Source organism: Centruroides sculpturatus, unplaced genomic scaffold, assembly GCF_000671375.1.
Source record: "Centruroides sculpturatus isolate CEXI.00-Female unplaced genomic scaffold, Cexi_2.0 scaffold1169, whole genome shotgun sequence".
NCBI classification, from domain to species: domain Eukaryota; kingdom Metazoa; phylum Arthropoda; class Arachnida; order Scorpiones; family Buthidae; genus Centruroides; species Centruroides sculpturatus.
Genome location: NW_019385538.1, coordinates 67,116 through 88,140, shown reverse-complemented (window position 1 = coordinate 88,140; position 21,025 = coordinate 67,116). Strand labels below are relative to the sequence as shown.

Genomic DNA, 21,025 nt, shown 5'->3' with positions numbered 1-21,025 from the left:
GGGAAATTGTAATTGCCTAACAGTGTTGTTGAAATCCAAATATTCTAATCGCAGTTTTCGAATAGTTTTAGTAAACTCGTTTTCGATTACTGAGTGCTAGTCAGTTAAAAACGTCTACATACAAGATAAGTTGACATCACCGTGTTACCTTCTTCTGGTGGTATTCAACGAATTTTATTCGTTGCTTTTTTACAAGATTTCTGTTTTCGAAAACTTACTGAAATCTTGAAAATTGTCCATTCCTAAAGGTAGTTAATTCCAATTTTGCTTAATATTTTAAAACATTTCCTTTTGTATGTTCTTCGTCCTGTGACATTCCTTAATTTTGATTCGAACTCGTTCTGAAAATTCAGTTTTTTATGAGGTGTAGTAAAGAGATTATTGTAAAATGTAAAATAAAATGTAGTTCATAATGCAAATTTTCCCCATTTTATCAGNTCTAAAATTTGCGGATTTTAGATGTTGGAAAGACGTATCAACAGGGGCTGTTCACATGCCGTTGACATTATCGTATTTTCCTACATTTATAGTAATGAATAATTTGATGTACGTAAATTACATTTCTTTTGATTCTTAGAAAGTCCCAAGTCTATTATTACTGTTTACAACACTGAATGCAGGCAATGTCCTTATACAAACTATTGTTAACTTTTCCAGTCCAATAAATTTTGTGTTGTTATACTTGAATGGATTGCATACCACTTTTTTCTTGACTTTCGGATCTGACCAGATTATACAATATCTGGTGTATCTAATATCGCTTAATTGGGAAGTGATCACATTTCGTGACACGATATTTGTCACTGTTTTCCTATTTTTACCACAAAAAATCACAATACATTACCATTACCATCCACCTGCCTACAGTACGTGGCCTGATGGTTGTTGTTTATTTTCAACATGTTTGCTTTATTCTTGGCAATGTTGTCTCATTGCCTGCAGAAGCGCAGAATAGTTGCGGTAGACAAAATATTTCTTATTTTAAGTTTACTGTAAATTTCGGATCGTGCCTTCTAATTTCCGGATCTGTGGACAAAAAGAACACCTTACGACTTCTTGAACTCAAATTAAATCCGTTTATTTGACGACTATATACAATATATACACAGCAATATTTCTTGCTTGCTTCTCATAACAAAGTCTTAGGCCAGGCTTGTTTCTCCCTGTTCCAATGGTTAAATTGCCTTATATGTAAGTTGTAGATTTGTTGGCCGACCAATCCAGAGTTGAGTCGGTAGCTCTCCTGCGAGTCTTCCTCATACCTGTCTCCATTTGTCCGGGATAACTCAGGCTAACTGACCTTTTCTGGAAAACTTATTCCGATGAGTGAAAACTTGAATTAGCTTGTCACTAGTCGATAGACCTCTTTGACACTTAATGTCATATATTGTAAATATATTTCATAACCATTGAATACAAAAAGAAACTTTGATCACCTTGTGAAAGAAGAAAGCTTGCAATACTACAATTGAGGCACCAATATGTGATGATTTTTCTTCGTGTACAGCGATCTGCAAATAGTGCAATGTCTTTCGAGATAACTTTCTATGTATAAATATTCTTCAATTTAAAAGTTAAACATGTAAAGGAATAACGAAAAATCTCAACGTCTACAACTGATTAGTCGAACGTGAATCCGATACTAACTACGGTTATCCTGTAGTGTTATTCACTTAGCCACTCGTAAGCAATAATCATTCTTGTTTCGGTTCAAATCTTAACAGATGCTGCTAACAATTTTATCACTTTAACAGACATAAATTCAGAAAACTAAAATACAGTGACAATCACAATATTCTACACTAGCTGCAAGGACCCGCTTCGCTGGGCAAAAAGTAACGCTAGTGAAGATTAAGATAAGTACATTATGGCTGATCTTACACGTTTTCACAGAATGCAAGAAATAGGTCCCCCGTTTCCAGACTAATTACAGAATTTTTACGTTCAGTCAAACAAACTATTTTCAACGTTTCTGGAACGTTTACAATCGTTCTATAATCGAACCAATATTCGAATTTTATGTTCGAATTTAATTCGAACAAAACATTCGAAATAGAAAGCCACTTTCAACCACTTTCAGCCTCATATCTCCCGCACCTTTATAGCTATCGAGACGCAACCACCCCTATGCACGAATGGAGACTTGGGGCTACCACCACATACAAACACCATTCACGTGCGATGTGTAGTTTTGGCGGAAAAGTGAAATATAGGGACATACATGTCCATTTTTATATATATATATATATATAGATGTATACGTATCAAGAGTTAGAAGCTCATGTTTTATCTACTTTAAATTATCGTTTAATTAAATAATATTATACAATATTAAACAAATTGTAAGGAATATTATTTTTATTGCAGAACTTATATTAAATTTAAAGCCATGTCTTACTTTTTTCCAAGCAGCTGTGACACTATCCATTCGTATTTCGTATTCGGTTAAATTTTCTCCTTCTACTGTTTTCACTTGATTGTTATCTCTTTCTTGAAGGAGGAGGAAATCCTAAATTAAAATTTAAAAATGTTAATGTTATGAACAGAAGTTTGTGAACGAACTGGAGATAAACTAGACGATTAACTAAGGTACTAGGCTATTGCTTATGGTATCAAAATCGAATATGAGCGATAGAAATAAACCAGGAATATTTTTGAAAGAAGAAACTAATACATTTAAAATGTATTGCAAAGAATGCACGTTGATTTCCATTTTTTTCGACATAGAATCTTTTGCCTTAAGTTGGTACAACTTTTCCTCAGTAATTGAATAGTGCTAGTTCTCGGACATGAACAGTATGAGTTCTTAGAACAGTGAACAAGCTAGTACAAAAACCTTAACAACTAATCTTTCACTTTCGGAATTGCCATAGAATAGAGTAATTAAATTTCAGCTTGTCATTATGAGAAGTCTGAGATTTGTTCCGAGAAATCCACTCTCTAATGATTATTTTTGTAAGAATGTTTATTGAAAAGAACCCATCATAAATTACCTTCACCCTCTGGTCGCTCACATTACAGCCTGGTCAAATTCATAATGGACAAAAAAGTGCCGTCTTATTGTCAAAAAAAAACATTTTAAGAAAATAAACAAAAACATAAACAGTTATTTGGCCTTCATTTGGGAAATTGTAATTGCCTAACAGTGTTGTTGAAATCCAAATATTCTAATCGCAGTTATCGAATAATTTTAGTAAACTTGTTTTCGATTACTGAGTGCTAGTCAGTTACGAACGTCTACATACAACATAAGTCGACATCACCGTGTTTCCTTCTTCTGGCGGTATTCAACGAATTTTATTCGTTGCTTTTTTACAAGATTCTGTTTTAAAAAGTTACTGAAATCTTGAAAATTATCCATTCTTAAAAGTACTTAATTCCAATTTTGCTTAATTCTTGTTAATACTAATATTTTAAAACATTTCCTTTTGTATGTTCTTCGTCCTGTGACATTCCTTAATTTTGATTCGAACTCGTTCTGAAAATTCAGTTTTTTATGAGGTGTAGTAAAGAGTTTATTGTAAAATTTAACATAAAATATCGTTCATAATGCAAATTTTCCCCATTTTAGCAGGCTTCCGATTTATTCTTATTTATTTCTTGACCGGATTTAATATTTTAAATTTTTTATTTATAATAGTATTATTAATTAATATTAGCATTCTCGATTAATTATTAAATTAGTATTGCAGTAATAAAGTTAAAAAATTAGAATTTTCATACAGCTCGTTACCTGTATTCTCTTCAATGAAATCAAAATTTCTGCAACCAAACTCACTGCATGAGCATATAGAGTAACAATGCTGGTGAAGATGTATATGGAGAAAGTCATAGTGACGAATATAATTCGGGCATTTAGTTGTCCTCCGTTTAAATAAAACGTGAGATATGCGAGAAGAGTAAATAATTTCGATATAGGATACGCCAATATGTACGATATTCCACTTGTATATAAAAACATTCGAAGTTTTCTCATTTCTTTTCTGCAAATTTAAACAAGTAAATGATATTTATTGTAGAACTTTGAAAATAATTATATAAAACATATTAGCATATCGAAATTACAATAAAACCTGCATAAACCTAAATATATTTATCCGAGATAATTCTACTTTAAAACAAAAACACTAAACAATAACTGAATAAAAATTAGTTACTTCATTTCAATGTCTTTAATTTGATAATGTATGTAGTAGTTTCATATTGTCAGCAGGTTTTCAGAAACAGAAACATGCTTCTGAAGATACTCATTTTATTTAGGTTGCGTTTTAGACAGGTTTTACTGTATTTCGTTGCACTTACACTCTGATTTTTTCTATTAATGCGGCGTAAGGCAATTCCCAGGTGTACATTTTGATCAATCTCATATCAGCAATCATCTCGTTCAACAGGTTCAATCTTTCGTCTCCCAATACAGCTGCTTGTAATCTATTAGACAATTATATTTAGATATACATAAATGTATATTCTTGTGAAATTATACAAAATTACATACTGAACTTATATTTAAAAACAATCTGATATTAAATGGTTAGACCTTCATTTATCAAGCAGTAAATAGCCAATTACAAGAGTTTCGTTTATGATATTATGAATAGAATAAATTTTTATACTATTTCTCTGATATTGATTATTTAGATTGTTTTTCGTATATAAATTTCACACAATGTGACCAATACGTTATTTTACATAATTTTTAAAAAATTGTATACTTCTTAGTAAACTTTCAAAGATTTCAATTATATTTCGTCAATTGGAGGACATATTACAAAATTTAGAACAAATGTTATTGTAATGAAATGTCTCAAACTCGTCAAATATCTTAAAATTTGCGCAAATAATTGTCATTCAAATAATAACAATGAACGAAACACGTTTTAATATACACAATTGTTATCTATATATATAACCGAGACGGTTGATAATTATAATAATAAAAATCATTGCAGAGCCCAAACGGTAAGGAGTTGAAAGTTGAAATTTGGTACACAGTTAGGGTACGTCACGAGAACGCATACTAAAAAGGGATTTTTCGAAATTCCTGCCGACGGGGGAGAGGAACAGCTTTAAGTCTTAACACTACCATCAACAATGGAAGTTTAATTATTAATGGAAGTGTCAACAATAGACGTGTTAATAATAGACGTGTTACGTAACAATGGAATTGTTAAGAGAAAGCGACGAGCAGACGAAGATGCAGTTTTTTCGTTTTTAAGTGAAATCGAACATATTTTTAGACCCATCTAAAAATTCTGTAATTAATTTGGAAACATGCAGACCTAATTCTTGATTTCTGTGAAAACGGGTAAGGTTGACTATAATGTAATAATTCTAATCTTCGCTATCGTTACTTTTGCCCGAGCAACGCCGGGCTTATCTGCTAGTTGTAATATACATAACAAGCGGGCAATTCAATTTCTCTGTCGAATTTCAGTATTGGCAATGAAACCATGTGTTACACAGTCATGAGTTATGCTTTATTTCGGAAATTACTCTCAGTACGAATAGAGCAAATTCTCCGAAATCTTATTTGCTAAGAAAAACTATCACCGTTGTAAATCAAAAATTCTCAAAACGAAAGTTTTCAAATCATACAAAAATTCAGATACAAATCGAGAAACGTATTATAAATCTAAATGAAATGTATGCGTCACAAAAACAAACAATGGTAACTAAATGAACAAATATCAAAAAATGAATAATACAATCACAATAATGAAAATCAAAAAGTTCAATTTTAGTTACAAAAAGCCTTAAATATTGTTATGAGTCATCGTATTTTCTTCCTTTCAACAATATATGTGTTACCGCTAAAGTTCGAAATCCGTTAATGTGCGCATTACCTAGCTAATCTGCAGATTAACTAGGGTGATCCGTTAAAGCTGCGAAAATTATTCCATTTCTCAAATTACCTAGGTAATGTTCAGATTATCTAGGTAATCTGCAAATTACCTACTAGGCACTCGGTAAAGTGAAAATAAGATTTTTGCTGGAACAACAGCAACGTTTCTGTACGCTTAAATTAACATAATGTTATTTATTTAATTTTCAATATCTAAAGAATCAAGTTAATACAATCAACAAATTAGTTGATTGAATCAATCATCAATCAATTAAAAAAACTTTAATACAAAAATCAAACGGTTTAAAATATTACTACAATTAGGGAAATGAATTTGCAAAACATATGATAAAATTGTACTTACTTATTAGTGCAATCTAAAGATTGGTGACACTTTGAATTACGTAGCAATTGGTTTTTGCGACAAGCACGCCTATTTGTGGTACATTTAGATTTGCAGTCACATTTTCTGAAACCCTGCCCAGTACCAAGGGATTGTTTTATTGCTGTTTGACGTAAAGATATTTCTACAGCAGGGACATCCATCTTCTTTCGTTAAAAATCTCTCTTTGCAAACACTGAATTCAGATTTTGCATACAATTGTTTTAAAATACCTGTTTTAGTATCAAGTTTATAAAAGCCATCCTCTGTTTTACTAAGAACCACAGCTAAAATTGAACGTGCATCAGTTTTTGCTCTGTCTTCTTCGGGTACTTTAATTCTCACAGCGAAACCTTCATCGACGTTTGGGTGCTTTGCATTAGAAACTGCTAACATTTTCTTTGCTTGCTTTTCTAAACATTTCTTGGCTTCATCACGCTGTATTTTCTGATCCATATTCTTTTTACAGATGATGCACAATACATTCTTACCATACCCTTCCTCTTTAGGATCTACTTCACCACAAACTGCGTGAACAAACATATTACACGATTTACACTTGTGAGCACTTGATGCTGCTTTTGAGCAAACAATACAGACTATGTCTTGTATAGTGCTCTTTACAGGCTCCGTACGAAACTGTGATGGCGATTCTGCTGAAGTTGAGAGTAACTCAGTGATGACTTCTTCAACTTGCAGAGGCGATTCCTTGGAGGTGCAGGGTAACTGAATATTCTTCGTGACTGCATCATCAATCAACGGTATAGAAGGCAGTTTAAGATTACTATCGGTAAATTCTTGTATTTCTATAGGTGATTCTGTAGAAGCGGGGGATAACGGAATGTCCTCTTGAGTAAGATTTGACTGTGATCTCATAATCACAGTCTCTTGTGAATCTTCTAATTTTTCAAGGTCTTCTTCAGTTTTTATCGAATGTCAAACAATTCTCCGGCATGGACAAACTTTTTCAAACCTTTCTCGCGCATCTGACAACGGCTCAATGAGTTTTTCACAGCCTCGTACAGTCAACACATCACACCTTTGAATTATTTGATAATCTCGAGATGATTCTTTCTTCTTGGAAACTTTTATTTGCTTTACATCTTCAATTATGGAATCATACTTTGGTTTGTTATTTAAACACTACGTACTATATTTTAAATCTTCGCTAAAGAGGTTTGCGAAGAATCTTTTCTTGATTTTACTCACCAATTCGGTGCTTGCTTGCATTCCAGGATTTAAATTTATCTATGTAAAAAGGAGTGGGTAAAGGAAGTGAAAGAAACAAACTTTTGAACTTTAACGATACGGAAGCCGTTAATGTGCAGATTACCTAGATACTCTGCAAATTAACTAGGTAATTTGAGAAATTGAACAATTTTCGCAGCTTTAATGGATAACCCTAGTTAATCTGCAGATTAGCTATGTAATGTACACATTAACGGATTTCGAGCTTTAGCGGTAACATATGAAGTACTTCCAAAGCCGTTGACATGTCAGCATCTATAGCATTCAGACATTTATTTCCTAACCTGCTTTTATAAATTTTAATGTCCTTCGTGTTTATTGCTAAAGGTGATGGGTGTATTGAATAATGTCCGCTTTTGTCCATGTCACTACCGAGCTTTATGTTTGTGCCATCTTAGACATTAAAATTCCGTGCAATTTCGTCTTTTCTCGACTTTGTATCGTGGTTTCTATTTGAATATTAGGTTACTATTGTCACACCGATATAGTCCAAGTTCTAATTTCGGTTTCATACTGTATTCTATATTTTCTGACCTTTTCCTGTTTTTTCTTAATCATTTTATAGAAAATTTTATATCGTGTATCGCCCTATTGCAAACCAATTCGAAATTTTTATGGTCTGCTTTGAGGCATAATGGATTTTATGCTTTTTTTGAATCCTGAAGCACCCGCAAATCGAGATAAAATAAAGGAATTAGCACGTTGTATGCGTTTCTAGTTGTTCCTTGTTTTCAACAACAAAGAAGAAGGGAGTCCTATGGAAATATGTTTACTTCATTCGAAAATGACATCAAACAAGATAAATAAAAACAATTCGATGATGATCTCATCAGGTGCCAGCATATGTCAACTTTCTGACCTGAGAGAATGTCAAATTATGCTTTCTCAGTGTTGATAGAGACGCCTTATGACACCTCTCTCTCTCTCCACTTTTATTCACATCTGAAAAATTTACACATTTAAATACGACCAAGATCGGTCAATTTTAGTTAGTCATGACTATTTCTTCTAACCATTTAGATTAGTATTTTGTGCCTACCTTGTCATTGGGATTTACGATTGTGTGCTTTATCTGCATTTCATCTCGAGTGCTACTGATGCAAGATATATCATCTGACATCAAGGCTCTAAGCATCATGAATTGTTTTCCTTGCTTCCTGTTGTGGGATCGATTTGCCAGGATTTTTCAGTTATTGAAAATTCTAATCGCTTACTCTCCGTGATGATAGCACGCGTAAGCAAAAATACTTTTTCTTACGTAAAGGTGTATCGTACTATACAAACTTCCGTGCTGTCTAATAAACGTTTAAGTGTAGCTAACAGTGCTGAGTGACCTCTTCCAACTGAATCTCTCATCTCCTACTTCATCTTCTATCCCCTATTTTTAAATACAAGACTGTGTTATTGCTATCCACAGAAATGTTTCAAAACTCGAGTAGTAAGTGTAACCTACTTGGTGTCAGAAATTTTCCAGTGTAATAACTTACATTAAATCGAAAAGGAAGCTCAAATGGCCGCCAAAATAAAACAACTGGTAGTTTTAGATCATAAAGGCCATACGACCGACACTGGTGTCAGAAATAAAACGGCTAAATTAAAAAGTTCTTATAGGAAAAAAGATAAAGACAAGAGAAAAAACAATCTTTCCAGAGGCAGAAAGACTTGAATGTTTACAAAAACATGTGAATAAAGATGGTAAAGAAATATCAGGTTTTCAAACAGCTCATGGTGCAAAGATTGGAACAAAACCCATATTAGCTTAGATCGCAGGGATCTTATACTTGCATGCAACCAAAGGACAAAGATGTACGAACGTATGCAGTTAGCTTATAAACATAAACCTCATCAATAGTGATAGAACAAAGGAGGATGTGAATGAGACCGCAATCATACAACGATGTCAGAAAAAACAGTTAGACAGACAAACGACAGTGCATACAATTTGTCGACGAAAGAATTACAAAATAAACAGACAAGTGACTCCCGAAAACCTGACACATTTGATCAAGCGATATAAGCTGCAATAAGCGATGAAAAACAATAGACTAACTGACTGACAAACATAAAACAATTGTGAAAGCGGTAGGTAACTCTGAAAGAACCACGATAGAACCAAATATAGAGGTAAATGTTACACTGTCAAATACAGAAAAAACAAGGGAACTAAGAAATAAAACAAACTGTGAAAACGATGATAGATGCACGAATTAGTTAAACTATTGTAGAAATTTTCGAGGTACTGTACATCAACAATAGAAATTTTCGATCGAATTGATCATATCTCGAGTCTCAGGAATGAATAGCACAAACACAGAGAGATATTCCTCGAGGATTATATCCACTTATCGCGCAGACAGATAAATCGTTCAGTTATTTTTAAAAAGAAGAGATATCAGACTTTCAAACCAAAAAAATTCGGATAGTTATTAAGACCTAAATCTGCTAAATCTTACATGACGTTGCGATATAGAAATGCTCCAGTAAAGCGAATGAACCAATTGTCATTTTATTATTCACTATTCGGACAGATAAAGTAAACCGGCAAATCTGCAATACGAACCAAATAACAAAAAGAAACAAATGCAATTATAATCCACACAGGTCTCGTAAACCTGATCCAAACAATAATGATTAAAACAATCTTACCAAGGATTAATTTAAATAAATATGACCACGATTTACAATTTTTTATAAACAACAAAGACAAAATATATTAGGATGAACAGGCAGGAGTGTACAGAATACCAGATGAAAGCGAACAGTTGGGACTGAAGAAAGACTTTATCGCTGTTACAAATACAGTAGAGCGTCGATTTTCCGAAAGTCAATCATCCGAAACCTCAATCATCCGAAAGAATTCCAGTCGGCAAATTTAAATTTTCGCCAATGCTGTGGCGCTTCAATCTTTGGCTATGTTTTGGCTCAAATATTTTACGATTTTGATACTAAATTAACATCTAAAGTATAATTTTTTATTATTTTTATATTTTTCAATATATTTATTTTGTTTGTACAAAATAAAAAAATAATTTTTAACGATACAATAGTCTTTGTTAGGCTTAACATCGACGAAAATTCAACGCGAAGCGACACGCAACGGATAAAAATTTCGACATCAGATACGTTATACTATTTTTTCGTACGTAAATCAGTTATCCGAAATATCAGTTATCCGGACAACCCCAGTCCCCAATTGATTCGGAAAATCGACGCTCTACTGTAGTAACGTCCTGTAAAAATAAAAACTAAGATAGAATATCGAAAAAGGACAAAATTGCACGGCATTTTAATATCTAGGATAGCAGAAATAAAAAGCTCGGTAGTAACATGCGTGGAAGCGGACATCATTGATACTATACACTCATGATCTTTAGCAATAAACACAGATAAGATTGGAATTTACAAAAGCAGGTTAATAAATAAATTTCTGAACGCCATAGATGCTGACGACTTGTGAACGACTTCGAAAGTACAACATATTCTTAAAAGAGAAGACGAAAGTTCGATGACTCATAATTTGACCAAGGTTGAACAAGGTTGAAATTTTCATTATTGCCATTGGATTATTCATTTTCCGATATTCGTTCATTTAACTACAATTGTTTGTTTTTGTGATGCATACAGTACATTTTACTTAAATTTATAGTACGTTTTCCGATTTTTATCTATATTATTTTCCAATGTTTGAAAATTTTCGTTTTGAGAATCTGTGATTTATAAGGCGTATTTTACTTTTGACGGTGTTTTATGAAGCAGGTGGAAAACGTTTATGAGGGATAATAGTTTTTCATCTTTCACAAACATTAAAATAAAGTGTTGCAGAATTTGTGTGCTTTCTTCAGCTTTCTTTATGTTAAGGCTTTTTTCTTCTACATGCTAACACTTTTCTGATCTTTTTGGCAACGATGGCGTTCCTGTACTCTACTAGTACAATGGAAGCTGGCTTAACGACAATAATTCGTTTTAGAATCTTACTCGTTAACGAATACGAAACACTCGTTAAGCGAATTTTTTTCCTATATAATGAATGTAAAATACGATAATAAATTCCACGCCGATAAACACTGAAATATTTTATGTTATGACGTGTAGTCAAAGAAAATTACACTGTATTTAATTCTAGCCTTTACATAGCCCAAGAATTTTATATATTGTTTGCCAAGTTTATTATATAACGGTCTGTGGTTTTTGATGCTTATATGTAATATGTCCGAACATAAGTTTGGAAAAACGTGTGATCACAGCGACAATAAGGGTAGAGTTATAAACTCCGTAACAAAATAGTATGGCCGTACCGTATTCGGTACGAAGAGTTTGGATTGACCAAACTTACTGTAGGGATATGGCGAATTGACGAACTGCATCTAAGTCAGTCACAAGACAATCCGAAATTGCACCAGAAACAACAAATTGGTTGAAACGTATCTTTTGACTGAAAATGCTATTTCTGAACAATATAATATTTTAAGATAAGAGTTACTTTGGTCATAAAAAAATAGAAAAATGATAACATGAATAAATAATTATAATGTTAGATCTGCCAACATCAGCCGATAATTTTGCGCATTCTCACGATAGACTGCTTCGTAAACCGTAATGAAAGTTTGTTTCTTAAAAGATACGGAAACGGCATTACGGTATTTTAGAACTATTGCCATATATATCAGGTATAGCAAACATTTACGAATATGGGTACGGTTACGTTACGAAGTTTATAACTCGACCCTAAGATGCTAGTGGAACGAGTGCTAAACGCAGACTTCCCTTCTCCTTGTCACACGTTATGCATAACTTCGCTCCTTAAATGAGTCATTTTTCACAATTTGTTTTGTTCGTTATGCGAATTAGTCGTAATGCGACATGCTTGTTAACCGAGGTGCCACTGTACTTGGAATGTCATATCACAGCCAATTACACGACAGTGATCTACCAAAGTGGTTAAGAAATTCGGGATTTACCCGATTTTTTCACATAATATCGTATATAGCTCTTATACTCTTATACCAGATATATGTATAGTAGTTTTTTAAAGTTCGTTTTTAAATTCTTTTAATTAAATTAACATTGAACATCAAAGCATATTTCTTTAAATCCTTTGCCAAACATTAATATAACTTAAAGTTCAAATATATTTAATTAGTTCCTTCATAGAGATATCTTTACTTTCTTGTGCAACTAATTTTGGGCTGGATGCAGGCAGATATAAAGTCAGGTATTTGCATGCTTTCATGTAATTTACTGATTTTGGCAAAAAATAACAGCCTGAGTTAGTGATGTGTAAGTGATGTGAAAGCTAAATGTTGCAGAAAATGCCGTACATTTTACAGCAGCACACTTTGCAATATCTTTTGATTTGTTTTAAATGCTTTTTATCAGTCTGATGATAAGGTGTCTGATTATACAATGTTGATAAAGGATGGAAAACATACAAAAATCTTAATTGACACATTATTACACCAAAGAAACATTCGCCATGATTAATGTGCATTTAACAGTTGTGTATAATACGTCAAACATGCTTTATGTATAATATCACAAAAATTATAATGCTCAAAAAATAAAAAGTATGTTTTCAAATACGTTCTTTTTGCTTCTAATGATAACTATTTTCATGTTTGAGTTTTCTATCCTATGATCAATAGGAGGATGTTTTTTATTCATAGCGTAGTCACAATGGACACGGTCAGGACCATAATATGTCAGAATGCTTTGTTATAGGTATGTTGGCCCCATTACGCTTTTGTAAAACACACATTCTATAAAAATTGCTGGGTTTCTCGAATCTATTCGAGCTGAATATTCCAGATCAGTAAGCTGACATCATAGCTACCAAACTATCTCTTACATCAGCTAATGTAGCATAAATTTCGATTAACTACATAACATTTATGTATCTTAAATATTCGAATTTCATCTATATTAATGGATAGTAAATTATGAATAATTTCATTGTTTTATTTATAGATATTTTACAATAATATTATCTAAAATAATAATTACCTGAATTTTGAATATACTTTAGTCAAAGCAATTTGTATAGGAAGATAGAGAAATATGACTAGGAATCCAATTAAAATAGTCCATCCATAATATTTCCACAACATGGCTATCGCAGTAATAATGAAAAAAGGCGATGTAAATACAAGTGAAAAAAAGACAAGTTTCTGTAATAAATGAAAATGGTATATATACAAATAACTATTAATTTGATCAAAATTAATATTAGTTTCAGTATAATTATTTTGGATATCATAAAATAGCTATATCATAAACGTATTAAAGAATAAAGTAGATATTGATTAAAATGGCACGCTGTCCGAGTTTATTGTCAGAGTTCTATATGTAGACAAAATATATGGGTTTAATTAAGTGATATACACTAAACATATTGTGTAGAAAATTATTTTAAACTTACGTTTTGGAATTTGCCTACATCGTTTGCTAGAAGATTTACCATTTTTCCAACACTCGATCTTCTCAGAGAAGAAGGACTTAATCTAATTGCCTGCAAAGGAAGGTTTTTTTTATAAAATAAATATTCTCGGATAATTATATTATGATTTAATGAAAAATTCCTGTATAATACTTAGTAGAAACTCTCCAAACGAAATAATGGATTACATTTTTAATTCTTTTTCAATGAAACAATATGATAAATTTAGTTTGTCACACAGGAAAGTGATTAAATAATCGATTAATTTTTAATTACGTCTGACCGCAGGCATTTAACGGATAAAAACAGTTATTTAAAAATCTATTATTTAACATTGTGAGACAATATTTTGGCCTTTATTACTTTGATGGAAATAAGTAAAATGTCACAACGAGTGTTTTTATGCAGGCTTATTACGATTTTTGCACTCGATTTCTCTTAATTCTAAAATTTTAAAAATTATGTATTTATAATTTTTCGTTTTTGTACTTTTACAATTGAATTTTTGTTGTTTTTACTTTCCGTTTTTAAAAAGTCAATTTTAATTAATCAAAAATAACTTTCTAATACAAACGAGAATGGTTGATTGATTGTTTGTTTGTTCGCTATACACACCTCTGCCATTATCCAATTGCTTCAAAAATCGGAAGTTAAGTTCAAATACTTTCAACTTCGTTAATGTCATACATCCCATTCCAAATTATAGATTATTAAATTTATATGTATAGATTAATTGCTGTATTTACATGTAAAGCCGTCTATTGGAAAAACTTTATAATATAATTAATTAAATTTAATACTTACAAAAAAGATGTAATTTTAAAATATATATATTAAATTCACTGAATTACTGCGACAATGATATAACGCGAAATACATGCGCCATTACGCCATTACTGCGAGAGGTAGCGCATAGCACTTGCAAACCTACACAAATGATGTTAATTACGTGTGGAGTTGCATTCTTTCCAACTCTCAGTGGAACTCTGACACAGCCCTGTGGTTATTTCTAGGTTGCCGTTCGTTCGGAAATAACGAAGGGCAAGTGTTTTAGTTTATTTTTTTATTATAATATATAAATAATAATATTTAATAATTTATAATAATATATAATAGTAGCTGCAAGGACCCGCTTCGCTGAGCAAAAAGTAACGATAGTGAAGTATAGCTAATCTTACCCGTTTTCACAAAATGCAAGAATTAGGTCCCCCGTTTCCAGACTAATTATAGAATTTTTACGTTTAGTCAAACGAACTATTTTCAACGTTTCTGGAACGTTTACAATCGTTCTATAATCGAACCAATATTCGAATTTTATGTTCGAATTTAATTCGAACAAATTCGAACAAAACATTCGAAATAGAAAGCCACTTTCAACCACTTTCAGCCTCATATCTCCCGCACCCTTATAGCTATCGAGACGCAACCACCCCTATGCACGAATGGAGACTTGGGGCTACCACCACATACAAACACCATTCACGTGCGATGTGTAGTTTTGGCGAAAAAGTGAAATATAGGGACATACATGTCCATATATATATATAGATAGATATAGATATAGATTTAATAATGTATAATAATACAGTAATACCCCGAACTTACGCGATAGGTGGGACCGAGCGATAACCGCGTAACCGCGTAATATTTAATATTATTATAACAGTATTAAATATTTAAATTGAAATAACCTGATTTAGAAAGTTCTTATATAGTTTATGGGGCCTTCTCTCCCAAAGCACTCCATATCTGCTTTTGAATTTCATGTATTTAATTATCGAAATTAAAGAAAGACACTTAGATGGACACCAGAGGGAATTTATATGTATATTTAAATCCCGATTGTGGATTTTCAATTTACTCCATTTAGTTTTATGGCAACAAATAATTTGTTAATATCAAGTTACTACAGAAGTTATTTGTGTGGGTAGAGATTTGCAACATAAAATAAATGCTTATAGAACTAATTACGTTTCTGACTAATTCCACGTGTTGTGATTGTATAGTCAGTTATAATTACTGAACGTGTTTGATAAATTATTATTATTTTAACAGTCGATTTATTAAATTAATTAGTATTGAAAAATTATGTTTACCGTACTGTCCCCACCTAATGTACGCTACATACAGGCCGATATTTAATAACAACTGTGACGATGTGATAGTGTTGTACAGTACTTGGTTTGTGTACAATATATGTCAATAAATTCTGGAAATAAATTTTTAAAGCTCTTCAACACGATCGCTTCGCATAGTCATTGTCATTGCTGTTCAGTGATAATTCGATAATCCGACAAGACAAACAAAACGTGTAGAAAGAAGATAACGGTTTACACAAGTAGTGCTCAGGTTCGTATTTGGTTCACAACTACTGTATAAATTTCAGGGCCACATTAGTACAAAATCATGAAGTACTGAATCAATTTTAACTAATAAATAAACATATACTGTATATATAATACATATAAATTATACTACAATTTTCTTCCAGCAACACGTCGCGTGTCATTTCCAGCCTTTAAAAGATTTATTTAAAAATAACTTTTATATTTTTAATCATATAAATTTTGTTATGAGATTTTACAAACTTATAATTATTATACAATGGCAAGTGTAATTTCGAGAAAAGGTTAAGTTTGTGAATGCTAATAACCAAGAAAAGTTTCACTAAGTCCAACCCTTCTCGATACAGTAGAAATTCGATACTCAAGGAAACAAAAAAAAAAAAACTACAGTTGTCCCTTGATAATCCGACAGGTATGGGACCAAAGGTGTGTCAGATTACCAAAAGTGTCCGGATTACCAAAAATAATTACATATTTCGCATTGTTTTGCTAGCAGTAACTTACAATATTCTCTACTCCAACTGTTCGAAGAGAACTGCTCACATAAAACACACGAAATGTGTGTCATCGTGTAAAAATTGGATGGGGAGATTCACATCGCGACATGCTTCTGTGCAAGCAGACACGTAACGTGGTGGGTACCTTGATGGGAGGTGCGTCGGACTACTGAGCATGTCGGATTAAAAAACGTCGGACTATAGAGGGACAACTGTAGTTTGAATTATTCGAACTTTTTTGTAGTTCTCAAATAAAATTATAACATGACCTTAATTTTATTTGAAAATAACCAAAAACTTCCATTCGATAAAAGGCAGGTAAGACAGATTGAACTGATTTTTAACAGTGTGCTAGCATATGATTATCATAATTGCAAATCGACTATCATTAGATGTCACTGTTTGTTAGAAACATTTAGGTTTTACATGTCTTTCTGTTCAATTATTTACTCAAGTATTTCATTAAGTTGCATTTGCATATTAATACACACACACACACACACACACACACATTTTTAGGTAATTTCATTAAGTCCAAGCGAATTAAAATCGGTGGGTAGGAGGAGCACCCGTACAGTACATAGAGCAATTAGGGTATCTGCTACCCTTTGTGTTGGAATGCGCTTTTCCAAGAGGAGCTATAAAGTTTCATTTTATTTTAATATTATTTACTCTTTTTTATTACAAAAACTTTTTTACTGATGACTAAATTAAAATAAAAATATTTCTATTAACTGAAAATTATGCCAGGGCCCTTAGTCTCGAATATTTCGTGTTGTACTCGAATTACATCATCAAAGTCACTCGTGTTACTATGACTCACATAATTGGTAGTAATGCCAGTTTAGTATGCGTTGTATTTTATTACCATATATATGTGAGGAGCAGGGAGTATACGATAAATGTCGGTATACCACTTAATCGGCTGGTAAATCCTGCTCACTTCGTCACTGGATGGCTTTTATGAGTAATGTAGATCAAGATTGTATGATCGTGATCTTGTCAGGACTGACAGCAGATAGGGATGAATTTACGCACCCTATCACGCGTATATAAAAAATGATTAATTCGTCACTGGATGGTTGAAAGTGCGAGTGGGGAGGAAAGTCGCGAGTAAGTTCCTTCCAGGGTCCGTATCAATTGAACGAGTCCTTTTACAAAACACATAGATTTAATATATAAATGACAAAACGGCATACAGTCTATGAATAATGAAAAAAATAGTAATCTATCCCTGAAATAACCGGGATCCCTCTTAACTCTAACAGCTGAGAGAGAGTTTACATAGGTTCAAAATAATACCTCTAGCTATTCAGTCTGGTCGATATGGACTAGGTCGTTATCTATAAACCTTGGCGGCTACATAGATGGCAGGTTCTATGGCTGTCTCTTCTCTATGAACTGCTGCCCTGAAGAGTGGGAATATGCTCTTTTTATTAGTACATTCGTCTAATCACATTCCACAATTTGCATTATCTCATGGGATGAACTGATGACCAACAGGATTTTCCACCTGACTCAGATGACTGTGGAGATGTGTGAGAAAATCAAGATAAGGGATAGTTAAAGGAAGTTTGATTTCCCCTTTCTCCATAAAAGTTACAAAGTGTTGTCAGCTTTTGACAGGATGTTGTCTCAATTTTGTAGCTTTTATTACATTGATCTAACAAAATATTAATAAAATGATGGACTTCCATTTAAATTCTGACTATGGGATTATTACATGCAGGTATCAATAATGGGTATTATTACAATTACATGGACTGTTCAGATCTCCACATATATATCTGTTTATTTTCTTCCTTATTGAAGACTTTTTGTCCCAATTGGAAGTTGCAATGTTTCGTATGTTCATTCGTGTACCCCTAGTTTGGCATGCTTTTGTTTTGTCAATTTTTTTTGTAACGCATGGTGTTTATTTGGCGTATATTCGTTGTTTTATGCCCTGTGTTAATCTTGTCAGTCTCACATCGCAAGTTGCAATGAGTGTCTCTTGCTTTTGACACTTCTGTAAAATATGCATGTATTCTGCTTGTACGTATTGTTTATTGCCTTGTCATAAGGAAATTTATCGGTTCCATTATTGCAAGTACAATGGATATTGTAAATGTTTGCATGCCCATCACTTAGGGCACTTCTGTAATTCTTAACTGCTGTTCCACAACTGAATGTAAATTTTTAACTTTGTATTAAATAAAAACTATTTAGGTGCCCTTGGGACTTCCGCTTCATCCCCTTTCCTATTCTTCTTTATAATTTCATCTTTAGTCTCTTCCTCTAAATCATCTTTCTTCTTCATATTCACTCCAGGTAATACCTTTGCATACCCTTGGTTTCATCCCCTATCTGCTAAAAGTAAAAGTATGCATATGCAACAACTTTTAAAAGTTTTCTTTACTTACAAGTTAGATGAGATTTTGAGCTGTACTTTTCAAACTGGGTTCGTTAGTTTTTTATAGGATCACGTAAAAGCAATTATATTTGCATTTTTTCAAGATATTTTAAAATTTAAACAAGCTATATATGAAGTCTTTTGGACATTAAGGTTAGGAACTTTGATCATGTGTGTCACAACCTATTCAACACGGATCAGTTTTCAAATATTAACAGTAAACCACTTTTAATTAGTAGTCATTGACCATAGTCTTTTCTTCTGGGATAAGGTCAACAACTACTTTTGATCGAATTACTTCGACCCTCTTTTGCAACACTCTCTTTTTTCTACAAGGCAAGAGGTATGGTGGCATTCAAATAGGAGAATTATATAATAGAAGATTACCAGTCTGCAGAAAATATGTTTTAAGCAATTTTCAGGGTGCCCAGTCTCCATATTTGGCCAATTTTTTTTCTGAAATTTGATTGATTGTCAGATTACTATTTGATATTCAACTGTAAATTTTACAGTTTCTTAAAGATGACATTAGAAGAAATAATGATAACCAAAATATGTTACTGTAACATGTTAGATAACGAGCAATATTTTTAAAAATATGCAGAAACAAAACTAAAGCTGTGGATTGCTGGAAGCATTCCTTTTACAAATACTTTGCATTTGTTTTTAATCTCTTCTATACATTTAATAAAGTACGCTAACGTAAAAATAATATAAATTTAATGCATATAACACATTATATTTTTTACTCACCTTTCTATATATAAGAGTACAGAGAGCTATCTTTAATTTCATTGCATAGAATTCAGTTATAAATGCACTAATATTTACTGTACAGAAATAAATTGCAGTTACTGCAAAGTATCCTACAACTGTAACATAAACGTCGTATTGATTCCATTCCTGACTGTTCTCAAAATAATCTATTGTTAATCCTATGAAATATGCTTGACCTCCAACTACTGCCGTTTCCTGCAAATAAACATAAATATCAGATATTTTGTTCATTTTAGTACACGTAAGTAGTAGTGATTCGATACACTTTGGTGTATATTTTATTTTTACTTTTCAAAATTTTAAATTGCTACTTCTTATAAGTAAAAATAAAATACACTCCAAAGTATATCAAATCACTTTTTGATATTTTAAATATGATACCAAGAAACTACACCACAATACTTCATGTTGCTGAGAAAATATCTATTAATTAATTAAGTGCTTAGTTCCCATAATTCCATTCTCAGCAAGATGGATTCCATTCAATTGTCTTACTAATTATCCACAATTCATTGCAAAGTAGCAGTCAACATATCTGCTGAGTGCTGAGTGCATTGAGTCTGTGCTGACAACAGCACTACCTCAACATTGAAAAAAGGAACAAATTTTAACGAACGTTGAGATCAGTGCTGAATCAGCATTGAAAATTGGAATGTCCTGAAAGAGATAGTTTACTTCGTTAAGAAAATGGCGCCCCCGAAGATATCGATGTTTCTAAATATACTCGAGTGTTTAAATTGTGAATTAAAAGATAAAATGATTGAAATAACTGTTTACCCGAAGCAATCTAAGAAGAATATTTTAGATAAGGCTGCACTAACGACATTCATATCTTCGATTTTAGAAACATCCATTTGGTTATAAACCAATCGTTTGAAAAGTCTAACTAAATAAAAGTAATGATGATGTCATTCCCGTTTAACTTGTTCGACTTTACGAATGTACCCTATGACTACATGCGGTGATATCGGCAAAATCACAAAAATTGTCGCAAGATAGAAGTACTGTACTGATCATTGTAATAATAGCCTTAAAAATTATAACATTTGTTTGGCCCCATCTTTGACCAATAAAATTTCACAGAATATATACAGATACATTAATAAAAA

General features: G+C 32.3%; 1 protein-coding gene across 1 annotated transcript in view; it reads right to left on the bottom strand.

Annotated features, from left to right (window-relative positions):
* LOC111639933 (multidrug resistance-associated protein 4-like) overlaps positions 1-20,770 on the bottom strand; it is a 70,357-nt gene extending 49,587 nt beyond the window's left edge. The window contains exons 1-6 of the mRNA XM_023385895.1: positions 20,738-20,770; positions 19,893-20,111; positions 13,888-13,977; positions 13,473-13,636; positions 4,303-4,428; positions 3,734-3,983 (exon numbers count right to left, since the gene is read on the bottom strand). Of these exons, the coding sequence (XP_023241663.1) occupies positions 3,734-3,983; positions 4,303-4,428; positions 13,473-13,636; positions 13,888-13,977; positions 19,893-20,111; positions 20,738-20,770 (882 nt within the window). The remainder of the gene's footprint in view (positions 1-3,733; positions 3,984-4,302; positions 4,429-13,472; positions 13,637-13,887; positions 13,978-19,892; positions 20,112-20,737) is intronic.
* Between the last annotated feature and the right edge of the window lie 255 nt (positions 20,771-21,025).